Source organism: Crocodylus siamensis, chromosome 1 (genome assembly GCF_052110815.1).
Source record: "Crocodylus siamensis isolate JL-2025a chromosome 1, ASM5211081v1, whole genome shotgun sequence".
NCBI classification, from domain to species: Eukaryota; Metazoa; Chordata; order Crocodylia; family Crocodylidae; genus Crocodylus; species Crocodylus siamensis.
The window spans coordinates 43409622-43433367 of record NC_143395.1 but is presented as its reverse complement, the minus strand read 5'-3'; the positions used below and the strand labels follow the sequence as shown (position 1 = coordinate 43433367).

Here is a 23746-nt window from a genome sequence, read left to right as displayed (position 1 = left end):
AATGCATTTTGAACGAATCAGACTCAACAGATGAACTAAAATAAGCTGGGAAAAGTTCCCAAACCAGGACAACCTGTCAAGAATCAAGTCTTTTGCTAGTCTGCTCAAGTATTAAGGAAAAGCTTCTAGCCTTGCCTGCTCAAGCATTCAGGAAAGGCTTCTAGGTACTATAAAAATCCAGGTTCTCAGGCCTCTTTGTGCATAACATGAAGCATAGATTTGCTTTCAGATCCTGAAACCAGGAGTCTTTAATTGAGCAAAGATGTATTTGCAAATAAATGCAACACCATGTTTCTACCTATGCTATTTGGCACATTTTCTCCTGAAAGGGCACTCACCTCCATGCCCTTGTCTGCTGATAACTAATATGGCAATAGGACATTAAAAATCCTTAACTATACTTATGCTATAAAACAAATAAAGGAAGAACAGAAATATGGGGAGCAAAGAATCAGTCTTTTTGCTGGATTCAAATGCACTTTTAATGGTAGCCTTCAATGCTGATAAAACATTTTGAAATGCAAACTGGCTTGGCCTTCCCCTGTGGGGGAGGAGTATACTGAACATTTCCCAGCGGGAGGGGAAGGGTTGCAGGGTTTTCTTGATACGGAAAAGACAGCATTTCTGCTGTAAAGTTGCACCAGTGATTTCTGAAATCTAGCTGTTAACATACAACAGTGCATGTGCACATCTTGAATTTTTCCCCAGATATACACAGGCCAGAAGCAGCAGGCCAGCATCATGTAATTTCTTAGGGTGCTGTTAGAAGTTAAATGTTGCATATGTTAAATGCTCCAAAGATGAGTACGTCCACCTGTTAAGGAAGAAAAAAAAAAAAGCTGCATACCCACTACGTGTCTCAAAGTTACACCTCTATAAGAAAGGATTATTTCCAACTAGTTTTTAGGCAGCTCATGGTACAGCAACATCAATCTGTTCCATGGGGCTAATACCACAATACACCGTTCTCAGGTGCCCCTCTCCCATGTGGACAGTCTATCATCCAGATCTTCACTGCCCTCATCTGACAGGGAGAGCTAGATATCTGAAGAATAGTGGGGAGCTGTGGGGGTGTGGGGAGGAAAGGAGCAGATGAGCAGGAGCAGCTGGAAAACAAGGGAGTTGTGCAGCTATGGGGAAGACTTGGCAGCTTCTAGGAGCACTCCAGCCTGCTAGCCCTCTAGCAACAGCTCAGAGCCGTGCACCTTAGAGGGGTTTTAGGCTTTAACATGCAACTGCTCATAGCACATGCTGATTTCAATACCGTTTGCAAGCTGTAATGTGTAAGGACACCCCTTAAACACTTCAAAACTGTAAAGAGGCTTTTGTTGTACAAATCAAAATTCTCAAATATTACAATGTGTAACAAATAGTGTTACTTACGTGTTACATATTGTGTAGTGTTACTCAAGTGTTACTACACAATGAGTAGTGTCACTATTCAACAAAATCAAGAACAACTGAATCAAAACAAAAAGGTTGTGTATCTTTCCTGTTCTATATTTCCTCTTCATGTGATAGCACTTGTGTGCCAGCCAAAGCTAATCTACAAGTCCTAGCCTTACTTTAAAATCTTTTCTAACCTAAAGAAATTGCTTAGTAACTCCTTCACATATAGTGATCTGGTGATCTTTCATTCGTTATCTTGAAAACTAATGTTTTGCACATGTGATATTTTTATTTTCCTCTCATCAGTCAGGTTGCCACCACAAGGTCTTTTAAATGCCATGTTTTGTGTATTCTCATTAAGTAAGGAACACATTTTACCATGTAAAAAGTAAGAGCTAATGATGAAACTGTTTGGCATACTAAGAAATAGCAATGCATTCTGTGGTCAAAATGTTAAGTTTATTTATGCATTTTAACCAATTAGCTTCTTGCAAAGGTACACCTTAAATTATGGAACAAATTCTTCTGACAGCTTTTCTGTATTTGAATCCTGAATTCAAGGCCATTATCTTGACATGAGTTGTTCAAAAGTATATTATAAGAAATGGCTTCAAGGGAAAAACAAATCTTACACAAATCCAGTATATCAAAAACATGTAGACACTTCAGTTGTTTTTGAACCCAAGGTACATCTATAATAAGCGGCATGACAGTATCATCTGCACCAAACCCCCAAGCTCTTAACACAGGAGAAGCAACATCCAGGACCTGCACCAGACCTCAGGGTACATATTATCATAAGCAGCACACAGTACCTGAAACATCTGTAGCAGCCCTAAAAGTTAAATTTAGGGAGTATGACAAATGCCCAATGGATTTACAGCATCTGCAGCAAGGTAAAGTGAAGGATTATTAACAAAAGACAAACATGGTTGAGTGAGCCCTGTTCCTATTTGCACAATAAATCAGAACAATGTATAGTCAAGTTCTGCACAATCCAGTGTTGCACTAACCACCTCTGCACAGTGACACCACCTTCCTAGAGCCATGCATTCTTCATGTGTCCTTCCCCAGATTATGGAGAAGAGAAAACCAGCTGTTTTGTCCAGGTGGGTGGCTGCCTCCTGATGCCCACCTCCATCATCCTCTCAGTAGGCTCTACTGAATTAGTGTCAAGACTATATTTATAGTGCAGCCCTCACAGTGGTTTGGTTGAACTTTCCGCCTATACGTTACACTGCTTCTGGTTTGCTTGCCCTTGATTTGTTATTCACAAGGCTGATGTTTACACCTAATGTCACTTCTTAAAAGGCAAACAAAATACATTTATTTCAAAGGAAACATTTATTTTAAAGTCCTTATAGGTCACACACACTTTTAAACAAATGTAGGACAATTTTTTCCTTCCCCATTTTGAGCCTTGACCAGAGCATGTACACTCACTGTCATATGTACAGTGAGACTTTCCATTACAATTCTTCCTGAAGTTAAAGATGGGTGAAGTGCACAGGTGCAAACGTAAATGGAGACTCAATATTTTCAGAGAAAATGGTTTATAAACTGGTTTGCAAAAAAAAATGACATAATAAAAAAAACTTTGATAACAGTCTTTTCACCACATAAACACATTTAAAAGAATTCAAAAAGCTTAATTTCAAAACAATAAAAGAACCCAGCCACCCAGAATCAAACAGAATGTAATACCAGCATATATCTTCCAAAGATTCCCAGAATTTTAAAATTAGTTTCATATATACACATTGATAACTTAAGTGCTCATTTGCTACAACTTCTTATTCATGCAAGAGTAGCAGGAGGAGATGTGTTTTAGAGAGGTTTTTCTGAGAATGCAGTGAAACTCTTTACTCGTGCAAAGAACAAAGGGGTGTACATCTTGTCAATATCGAATGTGGTCACTGCTGTCTCACCAGTAGATCTGTAAAGAATATTACAGAGTATATTAAATATAAACTGCTGTTTAAATCCTTCAAGAGCATATTTGTACCTTCATAATACTGATCACAAAACTGCCATTAGATGCACATGTTAACCATAAAAACCTCAACTGCTCTTTTGGGCAAGGTACTAACTAGCCAACGTAGGCAAGGACACTTCAAACTGGACCATTCTTTCTAATTCTGTTATGGGTTTCAGAATTTGGAAAAAAGATAGAAGGCTGGCCTATCCAAGAATATTAACAGTTAAGTGGTGTACATTTAAGGCCATGTACAGACACTCAGTTTCTACTGGGAGAATTTCTGTTCTCCTAGTAGACACCAAAACATACAAACATTCAAGCTCTTTCTTTTGGACTGAAAATAGTGGTTCCAGGAGAAAAATAAGCTGATTTGTACCAGGTGGAAGTTGGCCTGGGAGAGCTTCTCCCAAAGGGGGATGAACCTTTGTACACTTTCCCCCATTTTAACTCCTCCTGGAGACTAGGAAGGGTGGAGCCAGGGGAAAGTCTCATGTGCCTTTCTGAGAGACCAGACTCCCTGGTATGGAGAAGGTGCAGAGGGGCAGCTGCTCTAGCCCCTCTCATAGAATGGGAGGGGAAGGAGGATCAGCCACCAGCTCCTCCCCCTGGCTCTTCATACACCAGGGTCTCGTGTGAGAAACAGGCAGGGGATTCTCCTCCACCACCCCTTCTGCTTGGGCACCAGGAGCCAAGTGGAAGCAGCAGTGCCACAAACCCCCTACCTGCTTCTCACTCCAAAGACTCTGGTGTGAGAAGTCAGCTGGGAGCTTTTCCTCACTGCTCCTCTCTCTCTCTCCTCCCTCTCCCAAAAAAGATTTCTACTGGTAAAAAATTCTCAGAAATGTCCCCCCTGTAGAAATGAACATCTGTTAATGCCCTATATTTGAAATGAATCTACAAAAAGTTGGTTTTAAGTTGTCTGTGTAACAATTAACGTGGAACAGAGATAAAAGAAATAGCATGTCATCCTCAATACGATAGGTTCCTGAGTATGTTCTCTTGGACACATTGACAGCCTCCTCACTTAATGCCTTGTGTGAAATCCGTGCTAGTATGAAATCAGGTAGAAGTCAGGGTAAATTTGCACCTTAGAAACTAACTAAATCTGAAATGCAAAAGCTTTCAAAAGCAGAAGCTAGCTTCCTGCAGTTGTTTCTCAGCATCTAATGAAACAAGAGCTTTTAAACAGAAAGCAGTGATTAGAATACAAAGGTTAAAGTCTAACCAAGGGGAGAGTTCTCATCCCATTACCTAGATTAGCTTTGACAACCCCTATATCCCTCAACGGGTTAACTATTCTGTTTCTCTCATCTACAGACCTTGCCTCTCTCTGCAGGACCTCCTTTTTCTTCCCCCTTCCATACACCATTTATATTCTAATAATTTTTTTTTTTATTTAGACCTCTGCTTTTTGCACTCCCTTCTTCCTTCTTTTTACAGTTTCCTGTATTAGCACTGAACACATAAGCACTTCCTGTTTCATTAGGTTATTCACTTACCTGTAAGTTATGTGACAAGAGTGATGTATCCAAACAAGTTTGTTGAATCTCTGGCGGCCACTGGAACACAGCTGTAATCCTACATGAAAACTGTGATCTGTTTCTTGCACAGGAACACGACGGAAGTACCTGTATTTGTGGTAGTCAATTGGTTTCTGTACAACAAATCAAAAGTTTAGTAACAAAAAACATAAAACACTGCTGTGCTTTAATGTTTTAAATGACATGAGTACATATCATGAACTATGGCGGTTCATATCTAACAAAGTCTAGGAACAAGCAGTAATTGTTTGAAATAATAATAATGATGATGATAATGATAACGTTTACATCTGAAAAAGGCTTCCATGGAAATAAAGGAAAATGTAGAGGACCCAGCACTATCAGATTTAAGAGGAAAAACAACTGTGTTAGTTGGCATACAGTACCTAACCTTGTAACTATTTTCAAACTACTTAAAACGGTTGTTTGTTTTTTACCAAGTGAATACTTTTGTTGCTAACAATTATAAAATTATCCTCCATTAAATTCATGAATAGCATTTATTAATTAGATGCATTTAATGCTTCAGAAATAAAAGTCTCAAAAAATGAAAGGTGATCTCAGAAAAGCATTTCTCCCATCTTTGACTATCCATTTTCTTTTTTAATTTAGCAAGACTGTGGAAATTATCCCCGGGGCTGAAAGATGTCACCTTATGCAACAGTTAAGCTTCAGATATATTCAGCAGTACAGTCCTTACGGAGGAGTACTGCTGTCCAAGTGTAAGCTAAGTAGCTATCTTACAGAACACTTAACCTATATTAAATGCAGAGAGTTTTCTAGCTTCAGTAAGCAAGAATAACTTTGTAGACATTAGTTCCACTTACTAACCAATCTAGGGTAGTAAAAGAAACCACTGAAGTCAAGTACATTTAAGTATTGATAAAAGTGTATGGCAATCTCCAGTACGCTGCGAATCATGTGGTCTTAAAAGACAGATGGAAGACTTCATTAAAAGTACAGAACAAACTTCTCCTTACTCTCCTCTCATATCACCACATGGTATCTTTAGTACCCACCTCTTCTTTCTTCTTCATTATTACAGCAAATACTTTGGTTTGATTGTCCGTATCCTGGGAAAGGCGATAATGGCCAAACAAGATTGCATCAGTTCTGAAAAGTTAAAGGGAGGATGTCAAGTAGATGTTAGACTACTACTAATTTTAATTTTTTAAAAATTCATGGAAACAGGCCCTTGATTCTGTTAACTTAATTCATGTCCTTTGATTCCTTCAACTCTCTCTGAAAAATGTATTGTTATTCAGACAGACTTTCTGCATCAGCTTTCATTTTCCTTCTTGCCTTTCTTTTAAATGAATTCTGAAATAGTCCAAGTATTCAGAGCTCTTTAATCTACTGCCTCTAAGTTTTTCCAGGTTTTATCCTAGCCTTGATCCTGCAATGAAATGTCTGACTCCAGGATCAGCCATTAAGTGGTAAGGAGCAGGAAGTAGGTATTCATAAAATCACAGAAAAGTAGGGCTAGAAGGAACCTCCAGAGGTCATCTAGTCCAACCCCTGCCTGAGGCAGGATCACCCCTATTCAAACTATCCCGTATAAACCATATTTAAACTCTGCATAAGACTACTGTCAACCCAGACACAACACAGACCTAGCACCATAACCTGCTAAAGGTAAAGCAAGGGAACCACACAGCAGCCAATGCCCTGCTTCTATGAAATGTTGTTGATATATGTACTCAAGAGCTCTTAGGCTGAAGATCATATCCCCCACTAGAGGAAGGCAAAAACCCCTACAGTCCGTACCAATCTGATCATTGGGTAAAATGCCTTCCTGACCTCAAATATGGCCATCGGTTTGATTCTAAGTGGAGGGGAAGACCCTCTAGCCTTTGCTCCCAACAGGAGCACTGGCACACCCCAATCTAAGTCCCCAGCCTTTGGGAAGGCTGAAAAACACCTTCACACATGTAGCCGAAAAAAGGGGCAGGGGCAACCAGAAAAGCCCAGAAGCAGGGAAAATACTTATAGTAAGACACAGGTAAAGCTAGACCTAGATCATCCCTGACCAGTAGCTGTCCAACCTCCTCTTGAACACTTCCAGCGATGGAGAGTCCACAACTTCCCTAGGCAGTCTATTCCACTGTCTCACTATTCTAACAATGAAAAAGTCTTTCTGGATCTCCAATCTAAACTTACTTGGCTGCAACTTCCAGCCATCAGTCTGCATCCTCCACTCTGCAGCAAGACAGAAAGGTGCTTTCCCTATTCTTTATGGCAGTCCTTCAAGTATTTGAAGACTGCTACCATGTCCCCTCTTTAACTCCTTTTGCAAAAGCTGAAAATGTCTAGCTCCTTTAGCCTCTCCTCACATGACTTGCCTTCCAAACGCTTGATCATCTTTGATGTCCAACCCAGGACCCTAATTTCTCCACATCTTTTTTACAATGTGGAGCCCAGAACTGTATACAGTACTCCAGATGAGGCCTCTCCAGTGCTGAGTACAGAGACACTATCACCTACCATGTCTTGCACCTACTGCTTCCCTTTATGCACCCCAAAAATTGCATTTGCTTTTGTTGGGCTACATCATGTTGCAGACCCATATTGAGTCTATGGCCTACCAAGACTCCCAAGTCCTTTTCCATAGTGCTGCCATCCAGCCAGGTGTTACCCATTTTCTGTGTTTTTGATTATTCCTCCCAAGGTGTAGAACCTTGCATTTGTCTGCACTGAACTTCATCTTGTTAACTAGCCCAATTCTCCGATCTGTCAAGATCCTTCTGAATTGCACTTGCATAATTATCCTTTAAAAGGACATATTCAAGCACAAGTTTCCTATTTTAAATCACATTTCTATTAATCTTTTTACCAAGTCAAAGATCAGAGGCTAAGGTGAGCTGACCAGGTCTTCAGAAATAGGTAGAAACCAAGATATCCCTAAGGTAAGTGGGGCAGAGGGATTGACGCAGCTGAGCCAGATCTGGAGGGGAAGCCCCCCAGATCCCTCTTAACTGAGCCGGTAGGGAGCTGCACTCCCAAGCCGCGTGAACAGAGCGTGCAAACAGGGGGAGGGACAGGGGGTACTGTCCCCCCAGGCCAGGGAACCCGCGCGAACAGGCACGTTCTGTAAGAGCGCGCCAGCGTTTGCATCAGCGTTCACATCCGCGGGCGAGCAGAAAGGGCCAGGAGGCCGACTCCAGCTAGAGCGGGGTGAAGGCACCACACTCAGCCAGAAACAAGCAGCAACTCCTACGATGGTGTCGACACGGAGTGCTGCCAGGGCCCCGGGGCTTGTCTGAGGCCTCCACCCAGACAGAGCCCACGGAGGGTGCTGGCGTCCTCCCACCCCCTGGCTTGTGGGAGTTGCCCAGCAAGGCCTGGGGGGGCAGAGATTGTGGACCCCCACAATCTCTGTCCTGCAGGCGCCCGCCTTAGGGCCCTGGAGGCACAGGTGAGGGAGCTCCAGGAGGAGGTTAGCAGGCTGAGGGGAATCAGGGAGGCAGAGAAGGAAATTGACAGCTATTTTCTCTCCCTGCAGGGTTGTACGACCAAGGAAGAAGCACCCCGGGAGGTGACCTCCACTGCAGGGTGGCAGACGGTCACCTCCAGAACCAGGGCTGCTCGTAACACAGCAGTACCAGTTCCTCCAGTCCGGCTGGAGAACAGGTATGATGCCCTGGCAACTCTGGAGGAGAAGGAAGGAGAGGAGGAAACCAGGGAGGAGGCAACTCCATACTCTCCACATTCCGAGCAGGCTGAAGGAGATAAGCAGGCCAGGAGGAAAAAGTGTTGAATGATCGTCATAGGTGACTCCATCCTGAGAGGTACAGAGGGCCCCGTCTGTCGCCAGGACCCCTCGACACGCAAGGTCTACTGCCTACCTGGAGCAAAGATTCAGGAAGTGAAGGGGATGATCCAAGCCGTGATCCAGCCCACCGATTACTACCCCATGGTCCTAATCCATGTGGGTACTAATGATGCGGCCAGAAGCCCTGATCGCCTGATGGCGGACTACCATGCTCTGGGGTGCGTGCTAAAGGAGACAGGTGCACAGATGGTTTTCTCCTATCCTGTCAGTGACTGGATGTGGAAGATGGCATGCAACGTGCATCACGGAGACCAACTGGAGGCTTCGGGAATGGTGTCTTGAGGCAGGCTTTGGCTTCCTCAACAATGACCAGCACATCACAACAAGAGACATGCTTGGATGGGATGGGCTCCACCTTTCCCCTAAAGGTGGGCGTGTGTTTTCTTCTAGGTTGGTGGATCTCCTCCAGCGGGCTTTAAACTAGGCTCATTGGGGGAAGGGAAAGACGAGGGTGGAGGAATCATCAGACTGCCAGACCAACCAACACCTACAAGTACAGCCCAACCTAGACTGACAAGCGGAACATATACACAGGTAAGCAACAGGGGCCAGGGTGATGCTGAAAGTAGGGGGCCAGTGCACACATCCACAGGAGGCCTCAAATGCCTCTACAAAAATGCTCACAGTATGAGAAACAAGCAGGAGGAACTTACCCTCTTGCTAGCCGACACCAACCCAGACATAGTGGGGATCACTGAAACGTGGTGGGACTCAACACATGACTGGGCGGTGAATGTCTAGGGCTATAGGCTGTACAGGAGGGACAGGATAGGAAGGAAAGGTGGAGGCATGGCACTCTATATTAAGGAGGAATACACATCCTCGTCAATTAACAAAGAATCAGAAGAGGGGCACTCTGAAGTGCTTTGGGTTAGAATACAAGGCAGTCAAGGGAAAGAGACTTAATGGTGGGGGTCTACTACAGACCTCCCAACCAAGGGGAAGAGCTAGACCAGGAATTCTTAAGTCAGCTCATGGAGGTAGTGAAGTCAAAGGATGTGGTCGTCATGGGGGACCTGAACTTTTAGGACATCTGCTGGGAAGCGCAGTCAGCCAGGTCTGACCGCTCATGTAGGTTCCTAGCCAGAATGCAGGACCTCCATCTAACCCAGGAGGTGCACAGCCCCACCAGGGGAGACACCTTGTTGGACCTGGTGCTGGCCACGGGAGACAACCTGGTGAGGGGGCTGCAGGTGCTCGACCACCTGGGCAACAGTGGTCATCGCCTACTGGAATTTACCATCCACCGCAAGGTGGCAAAGGCCTGCAGCAAGGCAGCAGTCCTAGATTTCAGGAGGGTGGACTTCAATGAGCTAAGGAGAATAGTCGGAGAAGCACTGAGGTCCAGGAGGGGAGGGGAGCCAGGTGTCCAAGGAGAGTGGTCACTCCTTAAGGAGACGATCCTCCAAGCCCAAAGGGAGGTAATCCCAACATGAATCAAAGGGAGTAGGAGGGCACATAAGCCCCTACGGCTCACCAAAGGCATCCGGGAATGTCTCCTAACTAAAAGGGAGGTGCACACCCAATGGAAGGGAGGGGCCATCACCAGGGAGGACTATACTGCAGTTGCTCAGGGATGCAGGGGGGCAGTCAGGAAGGCCAAGGCAGAGATGGAACTGGGACTAGGCACCCAGATCAAGGACAACAGGAAGTTCTTTTTTTAAATACATAGGGGGTAAAAAGAAAGTTCCGGGTAATGTGGGGCCCCTGCAGGACACGTTAGGAAATCTGGTAGTCACACCAGATGACAAAGCCAACATATTTAACGATTGCTTTGCCTCCATTTTCCTGGACTGGAACAGTTATCCCCCCGCTGGGTCCCCCTCAGGCCCCAGGGGAGGCTCACCTAGGCCACGGTTTAGTGAGGAACTAGTTAGGGAACTTCTGGAGGGACTGGATGTATTCAAGTCAGCTGGTCCGGACGATCTCCACCCTAGAGTACTGAGGGAATTGGCTGAGGTCATTGCAGGACCCCTGGCATGGCTTTACGAACACTCGTGGTGCTCTGGTGTGGTGCCAGAGGACTGGAAGAGGGCCAACATGGTTCCCATCTTCAAAAAGGGGAAGAAGGAGGACCCGGGAAACTATAGGTCAGTTAGTCTTACCTCGATCCTGGGCAAGCTTTTTGAGAAAATTATTCTGGCGCATATCCACAAGGGGCCAGCAGGGGAGATTATGCTTAGGGGCAACCAACACGGATTCATTAGCAGCAGGTCCTGTCAGACCAACCTGGTGGCCTTCTATGACCAGATCACCAAATCCTTAGATGTAGGAGTAGCAGTGGACATAGTCTTCCTGGACTTTCGGAAGGCCTTCGACACTGTCTCTCACCCTGTTCTCATTAAGAAACTGGGGGACTGTGGTGTCGACACCCACACAGTCAATTGGGTCACCAGCTGGCTGGAGGGCTGCACCCAGAGAGTGGTGGTGGATGGGTCATTTTCGACCTGGAGGGATGTGGGCAGTGGGGTTCCGCAGGGCTCAGTCCTCAGGCCCACACTGTTCAACATTGTCATCAGTGACTTGGACGAGGGGGTAAAAAGCACGCTGTTGAAATCTGCTGATGACACTAAGATGTGGGGGGATGTGGGCACGCTAGAAGGGAGGAATAAGTTACAAATCGGACCTAGGCAGGTTACAGGGGTGGGTGGATGAGAATGGGATGGGATTCAACACCAACAAGTGCAAAGTGATGCACCTGGAGAGGAACAACCAGCACCATACCTACAGGTTGGGGAACTTCCTTCTTGTCAGTACAGAGGCGGAAAAGGATCTTCGAGTCATTGTTGACTCCAAGATGAACATGGGCCACCAGTGTGGGGATGCAGTCAGGAAGGCCAACCATACCTTGTCATGCATCCACAGATGCATCTCAAGCAGGTCCAAGGAGGTGATCCTCCCCCGCTATGCAGCACTGGTCAGGCCACAGCTGGAGTACTGCATTCAGTTTTGGGCGCCGCACTTCAAGAGGGATGTGGACAACATGGAGAGGGTCCAGAGGAGGGCCACTCGCATGATCGGGGGCAGCAGGGCAGGCCCTATGAGGAGAGGCTACAGGACCTGAACCTGTTTAGCCTCCACAAGAGAAGGCTAAGGGGGATCTAGTAGCCTGTTACAAACTAGTCAGAGGGGACCAGCAGGCATTGGGGGAGTCCCTGTTCCCCTAAGCATTGCCAGGAGTGACCAGGAATAACAGTCACAAGCTGGCAGAGGGTAGATTTAGACTAGATATCAGGAGGCGCTACTTCATGGTCGGGGCAGCTAGGATCTGGAACCAACTTCCAAGAGAAGTGGTGCAGGCTCCTACCCTGGGAGTCTTTAAGAGGAGGCTGGAACACCTTGCTGGGGTCGTTTGACCCCAGTACTCTTTCCTGCCATGGCAGGGGGTCAGACTAGATGATCTACTCAGGTCCTTTCTGACCCTAGAAACTATGAAACTATATGTGGGCAGCTGAATAGGCAAACTCAAGCAAAAATAAAGTCAGATCTGAAATTTCAACACACCTTGTATTTTTCGTCCGTAAACGAGGAACAATTGATTGAGGATCTTCAGGAGTTGTTAGCATCATAACTTGACCATCTGGAAAGAATCTCATATATCTGCAAAAACACAGTTGTACAATATAAATCTAAGGAACAGAGGTAAAGTAAAATCCCTGTTATCTGGCATTCTACTATCTGGAACACTATTACGTAGAATTTCCGGCCGGCCACCTGAAGGTGGGGTGGGGGGAAGCTTGCACGTGGTGGCCGTCACCACCCCCTACCACCCTGCGAGGTTGTTCCTCTGTGTGTGGCCACTGCTAGTCCCCATGCTCTGCTCCACGTTCGGCCGCCACCACTTTCCCCTCCTCTGCCCTCCCCAATCCACATCCGTCTGGAAACCTGCGCTCAGGTAACAGGCATTTTTAGATATCTGGCACCCCTCATTCCCCACTCATGCTGGATAACAGGGATTTTACTGTAGTTTATCTTATGCTTTCTTATATAGGAACCATCTCAAGAAAGTATGGGTATGATAGATTTAGTCATATATTGCCAAAATCACAGAAACAGGTCATCAGATGCCAAAAGATCAAAACCATGCTAAGTTCTGCACAGGGACAGAAGCTGAGACCTTGGGCGCGTCTACGTGAGACACTGCTACACAGTGGTTACTGCACATTTATGCCAGCAAATGTCTTTTAAGTGATGCTATTGAACAGTAGCCTAATAATACAGTGCAGTAGCATATTAGCACTGTCTGTGCTGTGACACGCTACTGCGCAGTATTACTAGGCTACTGCACAGTCAGTATCTCATGTAGATGCACCCCTTGTGTCCTCTTTAATCAGATAAAGGATCTAGAAAGGAACTACTAACCAGGAATCAAAATGAAACTGAAATCACTTTGGGGAAATTTCTCTCCCCCAGCATCTACTGAGGTGACTGTGATTAGATTTTAAGTCCTGTTAATATGAAAACGTGCGTTTGATAATGCATCTGCACCCTGAGTCTCAGAATTGAGATGTTAAGATTCAGAAAGTCCCACTGATATTTTTCAGATTATATAGATAACTGAGGGATTTGGTGGAAACCTGGAACTGAGATATTATCCAATCAGAAGAGCTTGCAGCAGAAAACATGTTTATGGGACCAGTACAATGAGAAGATACAGTAGGTTAGGAAAGGCATCCCTGTGAATGGGTAAAATGATCTAAGAAATCTAAGCAGGTTGAAAAAAAAATCCTGTCTAAATCTGCTGCCAGATGATTCTGAATAGGTATAAAGCTAATCTCTGTTAAGTCACTGATCTTTCCTTTGCTAAGCACTATTACTATGGATGCTTAAAGGTAGGAATAATTTTGGGAAGAGGGGAAATTCTATGCGCAACTTTCACTATTTACAGCCACATGAAGAGGAGATGCAAATGAAGGAATTTGTTTTTACACCCATCTCTACCAACCTGCTCTATTATTCCTTGAAGCCCCAATCTTGGAAACACAAGAGTGTTTAGACACCTACAGTGCACGGGTGAACTCGAGTTTCACAGAACTCAGCAGAACAATTAATGTTTGCAGTACATTAATGACAGTACTTAGAAAGTACTTAGAAACATCACATTCAGGCTACAAGTGCTACATTTCTACAAGAAATCACTGCTCTCCCAGTGGAAACTGCAAGCAAGCAAGTGTTCATTTAATTTCTCGTGAGGGAAACATGCCCCTTTCAGGAGAAAGATCTTTCAGGTGTTAACCGGGAAGATCTTTCTTGTGAGAGAAACTCTTTCACAAGAAAAACCTGTACAGTCCCCTCCTGAACCAGTCCTGGAGGGGAGCAGCAGGGCAATACTCCCTACCTCTTCCCTAGATTGAAGACTAACCAGTTTGGGGAACGGGCTGGGGACTTTGCCCCGCTGCTCCCCTTCCCTCCTGGATGGGTCTAGGAGGGGAAGCCAGCAGCTACTGCCAGCTGGCCAAGAGGGGTGGTAACGTCAGAATTAGGAAACAGAATTCTGGACCCTGCTGGCTTCCCCTAGCTGCCTGTACCACCCAGCTTGGAGGCAGGGGCTGCAATTTTAAAGGCAGCAGTGCTGGGAACTGGGGCAGGCAGGTTCTCCCAGATTTGGCCCTATGGGATTTTGATGCAGTGTGTGCCATCCAGCAATTTAGAAGCTGGGGAGCTGGGAATTAGGGTGGGGAAGGTTCTACTTGTCCCTGCTTCCCTGTGCCCCTGGCTTTAAATCTATGTGCAGCCCATCTGGGCTGCACACTCAACAACTGAAAAACCAGGGGGCTGTCTATTAACAGCCTGTCCCCTTCCCAAGCAAGGGAGAGGCCAGGCTGTCAAGTACTGGGCTCCCCTATGGGCAAGGGTGGCTCAGACAGCATCCCTTAGCTGAAGAACTCACCTGTGTATCCCCTCCTGCCAGGGACCTAGAGCACTACAGCTCCCAGCCAATTTTTCCACTGGTAAGAATTTCACACATTCTTCTCAATAGGAATGCATGCCTGTCTTTAATACAGTTATACCTGTAATATTCCACTTGGTGCCATGCCCTATAGAAACCATCGAGAGACTGCTCTCCTTGACGTATGTATGTGGTCTTGCTGATATAAACACCTACAGAAGTGGAAAGAACAAGAAAGTAAGAACCTGAAATATATATAACCTTAATCATACAAACTTAAAAGCTTGGAAACTATGGATTTATAAGTTTCCAGCTATACCATGTTATCTAAAGAGGAAGAATTGATTTTAAAGACATTCTGAACATTCAAAAGAAAACTGAATTCAGATATGGCCTAACATCTGTTGTCTTATATGCAACCTTATTCTTAGCACAATCATGAACGGAATTACCAAAAATAAATCTTACCATCAAATCGAACACGGGGTCTTTCCAAAAACATTTCCCTCCAAGAGGAATAGGGAACAAGTTTATTACAGCTCCTGCCCCATACTTTCAAACAGGCCTGACGCCATATTTCAGGATCCCTAATAAGAAAAGTAATAATCATAGGTTAAGTGCATGTGGCTGAACTCTTCTATCAAAATATGAAGAAGACAAAGAGACTTTCATAATATAATGGTGAATGGGGTAGGGACACATGTAAAAACTGTTTTCTTCGGTGCTTAGATTTCTTAATTCCTAATTCACCTAGTGATAGTACTTACAATCCTGAAGAAGTCAGAAAGCCATTTTCTCTTCCCAAAATACATCATCACAATTCAATTTGAGTGAGGTCTCAAATGTCAATATGTTATCCTGACACAACACTGATGAAGAGTTGCTACTTGACTACATGTAGATGCTAAGCACCTAATTCTGCCGCTTTGGAACATTCTTCTGGGGAAAGGCACTTAATTTCTAAGCACTGTGATGGCTAAATAGAGGCACCTGCAGGAATGTCATGGATCTGATGAGTCCTTACAAACTTCATTCAAAAATCAAAAACTATTAGAAGTATTTTGTCCATCCAAATACTTCATCCAGATAGTTATGCCATAATTATCAGTAAAGTATTCAAGCACCTAATTAGAATTGTCAGCATTTTAATATGGGATTACATGAGTAAGGCAAGCAGAATTTAGACCAAAAGATACAGCAGCCTAATAGCCAAATAAATTAACACAGGATAATCTGATGTGTAAATTCAGAGGAGGTCTCTGTTTAGTGGACTTTCATATACTTTGACAAGTCAAACTGTTTATGTGGGCATATACATTATTTTATGCTGTTCATGTACTGAGATTACCTTTTTGTTTGTTATGTTTTTATAAACAACATTGAAGTAATTGCCACCTGGAATTTTCAAATATCTAAAAATGGTAAGTTGTGTCTCTTGACTACATTTTTCTTTTAGTAACCACTTTAAAGAATGGGATTAAAGGGAAGGTTGTTAGGTCAGAGAAAGATTCTTTGTTCTTGAACCTTGAGAACAGACGACAATATCTTACTGCAGAAAAAAAAAGTTTCATCCGTACCTGGCACAAATGTAAAATCCTCTACAGACCAGAGATAATTGTTCTAATGACCGTAGGTCCAGGTCACTGGAAACTACCCATCGAAAAATGTACATTAGTACTTCCATAGGCAGCACTGTGAACAGAAAATAATCAAAAGATCAGAAGGTAACATTAGTACCAAGGAATTTATTTCTCTAACCCCTATCTTTTGCAGTAAGTAAAACCTAGTCTTCCAGAAGTAATTAGAGAACAATTGTCCACTGGCATTTCACTGGGAATAGTCTACTAATTACATAAATTATGGTACAAAATTTAACATTATCATATTATAAATCAAAGGAAAGCATTTTATAGCATGGTTTTAGATTATAAATGCATGTAGTTTCGGGGAACAACTGTTATATCAGTTGACTTATTATATGCTAACGCACGTGGCTTCATAAAGTTCCTTATACATGTAAAACGGCTGATAAAACAACATATAATTTAAACAACTGCATGTTCCATGCAACCATCTTATATCAAACATGATGCACTGATATCACAAACTAAGCCAAATCATTGCTTGGATGGAAGATGCTACATAATAATTGCCTTGATTGCTTTCTGCGTCCCTAGGTTCTCTCTGCAGTTTCACCTAGCTATTATCTTTAGTACAATATCTGCATATTGAAGTTGTTGCTATAGGCTTTGAACAGCTGCTGCTTTCTATGGCCTGCGGGAGGAAAAATTCTTATATATACACATCTTTTACTTATTGCCTAAGGCAATTGTTTGGTTTAAAATACTGAGAGCTCCTCTAATGATAACACCTGGCAAAGTACAAAGGGTATAGGAGTAGCCACCACTAACAGATTCTGTACTTAAGGCTGCAAATTTTTTTACCAAATTTTAAAATACTTTCACACACTAATTGCTGTCTAGAAGAGAAAAAAATTCTTTTAGTTGGAATTTTCCCATAGGGTGGGTGAAAGGGAAGGGGGAGGATGCTGATTATTCTGACACAAGATTATTTCATATAGCCATCAGGACCTTGGATATTTAAATTCAGCACAGGAATCATGCCTTCCCTGCATTTGGAAAATTATATTTTAATACAGTAGATGGTACTTCTGTAAATACCATTAGTAGCATACTTCAGAAAATCCTGCTCATGCTAGCAACAATAAGTCTGATATTGCAGTACAGATGATAGCTATATATACACATAAACATGCTATAAAATTGCTTTCAATAAAGTATAACAACAGAGCTGGTAAATGATGGACTATTTCCAATCAGCCAAGATTTTGAAACTAGGTACTTATTTTATTCTCTAGTTTAAGGCCTATAACCTGCCTCCATCCATTCCCTCCACCTGAAAATACCCTGTTAAGACTTGCACAATACAACTGACAAAACATCTAGAAATGCAAATATCTTCTTATAACTGTAAATGCAGTCTTGTTTATATATGAAGTGTTACTGTCTTCCTTAATGTCACTGATTACGTTAAATCTACATGCATGGATAACTCTGTATGATATGCAACAGTCAAATAAAGGTTCTACAGTAATGTTAACTTCAGTTTTTTTAGATTCATTTATTCATAATTTTACAGGAATAATAGTGCACTAATGCTAGTTTTGCATTTCATTAGATTTTATTTCTGCTTTCTCCATCACAAAGAACATCTTCACATAAAGCTTTTATTTTAGACCATGGCCTCTACACAATGTTTTCTTTAACTAAACTGCATATGTGAAATTTCTGGTGAAAAAATGTACTTGTGTAAAGAAATACCCACATACCACAATCATTATGCACTTGGTAGGAAATAAATCCTCTACATCAATTAAATGCCTCTGCTATTCTGCATCAAGAATTAATCAATACTTCAAAACACTGTATACTACTGTCATCTTTGATTATTTTAGTGTCCTCTCACTCTTTGTCCCATTCTCATTCCCTTCTGTATACCACACACTAGTAATGGAAGATGATGTTTGTTGTCATTATATTAAAGTAAATGTAAGGGAGCCATGTTAGACAGTATGTAGTTCATTTAGATCCTGAGTCTAGCTTTGGGTGCTAATGCTATTAACAAAAAAAATGATCACAGAATATCAGGTGGGTCAACCATACAGCAGATCCTTGCTACTTTCTAATCAAGGGCTCAAGGAGTATGTAACTGATATGGAAGTGACCAACAGTGACCATACCACCTGATGAAGTGACTTCAGTCCAACCAGCACCGCAAAACAGAATAATAGCAAAACATCAAAAAGACTGAAGGGGAAATAGGTTTCAGCCCTCCTCTGATTAAGCCTGAAATTCCTGATAGTCAGTCTTCTGATACAGGCAAACAGCTTCTTGATAGTTTTGCACAAGAACGTCTGGACAAGAAACTGTTTTTCCAAACTGTCTGAGTGAAAGATGATGATGATACAAACAGTGCCATAGTTTTAATGAAGTTCTGTTTTCCTTGTACTTGACCTGGAGAGATTATATAGGTTTGTTTTCCTTCCTTGAGAAGATGAGAAAGAAATCATGCCAAGATTCTGAAAAGTGACTTGTGATTACAAGGATCATATAGAATATTGTATAGGGGCCTGATTTTCAGAGAACACATGCTTGCCCTGTGCAAAATAGATCCCTCCCAAATTATTTCCATTTTAACATTAAAAGCACTCAAATATCCTTGGTAATATAAAATAGGTCCCTTGGATACAGTATTTTAATCTGTGTATGAATGTATTCATTTATAAACAACTATGAAAACATTTATTTGCTAAAAAGAATCAGAAACCCTACACCACCAAATGTAAAATATATAGTATTCCATAACACAAGCCACTTTATTCATACTTATAAAACTGTAGCAGATTAATATATGCCAGGAAAAAAGGAACTATTCCATGTCTCTAAACAAATTCTGTCCTTCTCAAGACTGATAACTGGCTAGTTCCAAAGACACATCACTTGAAATAAACAAATTTCAAAGTGTGGCTCTGATCCTTTGAGGTGCTCTATATAACATCTGTCCACAGGAAGTAGCTTGCAGCACTGAGATAGGACATGAATGAAGAGATATTTAACCAGTTGATATGCATTTTTTGCAATATTTCTTGTTATAATAATGATCAACTAGATACTTTAAATCACTTACTAGTAAGGCAAATGTACATTTTACAAGGAATGGTCTAATGAAGTTGGGTTTAAATATCTCCAAACATTTCTCCTCTACAATGTTATGTTACATGTATCTGTTACATAACAGATCTCACACCTGAGATATGAGTCTGACTGACATCAAGCTCAGGCTGACAAAGTTTGACTGAAAATTCCTGAAGAGTGAGCTGCTGCTGGAAATAGGACAAAAGATCAGCCATCTTGCCATCATCTTCATTATCCTCAATGCTACAGAAAGGAGAAAAAACATCAAACAAAACATAAGACTGGAATAAAACATAATCAATATACTTATTTACTCTTCAAACTGACTTTTTTCCTAAGTATTTCTGATTTGTATTTAAGAGTTTTTAATCCAAATCTAATTTCCCTTTAAATTAAATTTCAGAAATCCAATGCAGTTTGTTTAGGTTTTGCTAAAACAGGAGTTTGATAGTAATTGAAACATTCAAAACTAAACCGTTTCTTTTTTCAAACTGACATGTTCACCTGCAGCTTTTGCAAAGCAGTCACTGAAGAACTGTGCTAGAACATGAGAGGCAAATAGGAAACTATTGTTGGTTCTCCAAGATGATCCATCTGCAAAAAATAGCAGCAATACTAGTGGAAAGTTAAACTTTTATAACACATAACTCAAGGTGGCATTTAAAGCAGCTAAGGAATTTTTTGACCATTCATATGACCTAACAGTACCCCTTTATGGATTTCCTAACCACCTATCCCCCAGAAGAAATGATTTGACAAGTCTTGTTCAGCAACGGCCATTAAACATACTGAAGTGTAAATTGTTAGTAAACAAGATTGCAGTAGAGACTAATTACTATTCATTAGTAAATATACATTCCTAATGCACTGAAAAACATTAATGAAATCCAAAGATTAAATCTGGGTTCTTTATAATGAGGCTGTCCTACACAGATGAATGCAAGTAACCACTCACACGTGGCTCTTCTTAACTTAATAAGATGGCTGTCAAAATAACACAGGTGCAAGAATTTCAGGGAATTACTTTTATTTCTCTTTTAGCTTGGTTGTGCTATAAGAAAGTTTAATTAGGAAAACTTGGGGGGAGATCTCTATATAGCTACAGAGTTGGTAAAAGGCTCTTAAAATATTTTTAAAAGAAAGCTACTACTGAGTCTGATACACCTTAAACCACAATAACATACTGCCATGCAAGAGAGGGAAAATTGATAAAACAGTTGTGACTCACCTTGCATTAGCAGGAGAGAGAGCCAAGTCTACAATGCATTTTAGTTAAATGTAGCTTTTTCCCTTGCAATGATGTAGAGAACTTGTACATGTTTTCAGTTTAGAAAGCAGAAATACTAGCTGTATTGCTATTCAATCAGTTAAAATTATAGCACTTTTATAAAACATAAGGGGGGAAAGTGGAGGAAACTGGCTCCACCTGGAGTCAGGGATGAGCTATTAAAAATTATTTAAAAAGCTTACATAGTTGACACTAGATTGAAAGAAATAAAGGTGAATAACTGGGTAAAGGTGAAGATTCTAAAGAAGTTATAAGACTCTGCAATCAAGCATGTTTCTACTTTGTGGATTTGTACTAAACAGCTTGTGCTGGCAAGGCATTCAATATTATAGTAAGAATACTAACTTAGAAACCCATAAAAGCACCCAAGCTCTTCTATTTCCTTTCTTTTGTAAGGATGCTTCTCAGCTGTATCTGTATCTGTATCTGCCTACAAGAACAGAATCTTCTATGGGGTTTTTTCTGTTGGCTCAAGCTATAACTTGGGGCTCTTCCCCCAACTTAACTCCTGTTCACACACACCCTAGCTGAGGTAAGTGCTGGTTTAAGTGTAATCTACCTAGCTTTTACCCTAGTTTGGGACAAACTAGTCTGAAGCTCAAGGGTTGCTGATACTGGAGCTAATTATGAGGACAGCAGTTCAAATTACAACTCCTCAGTTGGTAATCCAATTGGTCAAAAGGATATTTCATGCTGTGGTTGTGGTAGCTCCAATACAGTACTTCTAATGAAGGGGTCATCAACTTATGGTCTGCAGACTGGATCTGACCTCCAGAACCTCTGGATACAGCTTGTGGATGTGGGGCTTTGGTAGTATTCAGATGAAGGACACTTTGCTGCAGGTGCTCTCCCTGTGCTACCATGGGGAGAAACAGTAGTGGTGGTGGAGTCTTAGGGCCTGTCCATCCAACTCCAACACAAGCAGCGAGATACTAAGGTCAAAGGTTAACTACCCCTGCTCTGATGTATTTGTGTAAACTGCTACTGTGAAGCCTAACTCTATCTGATAATATAGAGTGCCTTAAAAAAAAATTAGCTGTACAACTGACAAATCTGAAATGTAAAATATAAATAAGATGGGTGTTACATGTTTAAATTCCCAAATCACTACTGTTTTCTAAGCCATTTTAATCATCTGGGATAAGTTTTTGGGTTTTTTTTAATTGACTCTAAAAGCCTTAAACACTGACCCTCACATCACTTCTTCTTTAATTGCTCCTATGTCTATTAAAGGATCTACAGGACCTTCTATAGTACTAAAATAAATTAAACAGAGCTGTTTTTCAAGCTTTTGCTAACTTTATATAAACACATGGGTGGCACTATAGCGAATATATGTGCACTAGAAATAAAATACCTAAGTCTGATCCTCAACAGCACACTCTCATACTTACTACCTCTTTCCAATTCCATCACTGTCCGGCGACCGTGTATAGGTGATCTTAAACTCTATATCAGGTACAAGTTGCATGGCTAGACGATAAAACTTGATGGCTGAAAATAAAGATAATATTTATTATCTGAAACTTGTTTAATGCCCACTGTAACTGTCAACATTGGGTTGCTTGACAGATTGTTTGTAGCAAACTGCAACAATTACAGCTAAAATAAAGCCAAGCTTCAGGATGCAGAGTGGAGCAACATTAACTCCCACACTTTCCTGGCTAGTAGTTTCTTTACTAAACAACTTAAAACAAAACTGATTAACATGCTAAACTAAATTTTAGCAAGGAAGACAGCCTTGTCAAGTACTTTAATTTTCAGGGCTTGAAAAGTTATTTGCACACTTGAAGAACGTTCACATCTATGAAAGCTATCAGCATGTACAGAATCAATTCTATGGGTAAAAATGAGCCATGATGTTAACCAAAATGGATGAACTAAGTTGTACATTTTTATTTTACAAAGGCCTCATTTTATTTTTAAAGTTACTGAGCACCCACAAATCTTATCTTGGATGCTAAGCTACAGGATTGCAACACTTTTCCAAATATGCACAGAGCATGAGTAGAGGGACAGCGATATACACTATGGGCTTCCAGTAGCTGATGCTTTCAGATGTTCGGAATATTAGAAAACTGCAGCAGAGTGAAGATGGGTGCTATTCAGTGTTCTCTTGACATTGGGGACATGCATATGAAGTAAATCAACTTCACTATTGCTGACTGGCATAGGAATAACCATGAAAGTAGGCAAGGAAAGGAGGTTTCACTCAAAAGTGCAGAAGAAGCAAGGAAACAGATGGAAATTTCAAGAGGGACTTTGCTTCTCTCTCTCCTCTTCAGCAAGTAAAAGATTTCAGGATTGGCAGGTGAACAGAGAGTACTCCCTTCTGTTCGTAGTACCCAGAGAAAATGGATGTCTAAAATTAGGAGAATCCACTAACTCGAGGCTCGTAGCAATATTGTCTCTGAACTAGATGGGAAAATCACGCTGCTACATAGAAAGAATAGTTATCTAACCTACTGTAACCACAGTTCAACAAGTGTAACCATTGCAGATCCCGTTGCAGGGACATGTGCAATCCAACTCAACCCTTCAGGGACATGCACATGTGCCAGTGGCCAAATCCCTCCCACTGTTTCCTCAAAGCAGAAGCATGTGTGTGCTGAAGACTCATAAAAGCAGGTTTTAGAATCTCATTGAAGGTGACTGGCAAACAGCATCCTCTCAAGATATGTGATGACATTTGGGACACATACTGAGAGCCTATTGACATACCCACTTTACTGAATCTCCCAAATCTAGTATTCACACACACTTCTACTGAAATTCACCAAATCAAGTGAATGATCTTTCTTGTATATACACAGGCTGTTGTACCTAACTGCCTTGTAGATTTTGGAAGCAAGAGGATGTCCTTTGAGCTCTGGTGGAATAAGCCTTAAGAGTTGGTAAAAGTAATTACATCCAGCTAAACCTATTTTGACTGAAGGGTGAAAAAAGCCTGGATAAGACACAGGCCTTTTTGGGTTAAATTAGTGAAGCCTCCTAAAGAGATGGTATGTGAGTGAGCTGTAGCTCCTGGAACTAAATAGGGAAATGTAGGGTAGTGATGCATCATGCCTGCCTGTTAAGCTCTGTGCTGAACAAGATAACAAAAACCTAAAACA

The 23746-nt window shown here is 41.9% G+C and overlaps 1 protein-coding gene across 5 annotated transcripts in view; it reads right to left on the bottom strand.

Moving 5' to 3' along the window:
• Window positions 1-2714: 2714 nt before the first annotated feature.
• The window catches only part of FBXO9 (F-box protein 9), a 37284-nt gene continuing 16252 nt past the window's right edge, over window positions 2715-23746 (bottom strand). For 4 of the 5 annotated variants that reach the window (XM_090033754.1, XM_090033727.1, XM_090033735.1 and 1 more), the window contains 9 exons: window positions 22028-22127; window positions 19458-19588; window positions 16208-16322; window positions 15099-15217; window positions 14752-14842; window positions 12245-12340; window positions 5928-6021; window positions 4867-5021; window positions 2715-3325 (listed from right to left, as the gene is read on the bottom strand). In XM_090033754.1, coding sequence (XP_089889880.1) covers window positions 3217-3325; window positions 4867-5021; window positions 5928-6021; window positions 12245-12340; window positions 14752-14842; window positions 15099-15217; window positions 16208-16322; window positions 19458-19588; window positions 22028-22127 — 1010 coding nt within the window. In that variant the 3' untranslated portion in view covers window positions 2715-3216. The remainder of the gene's footprint in view (window positions 3326-4866; window positions 5022-5927; window positions 6022-12244; window positions 12341-14751; window positions 14843-15098; window positions 15218-16207; window positions 16323-19457; window positions 19589-22027; window positions 22128-23746) is intronic. The other variant, XM_090033718.1, reaches the window with a different exon arrangement.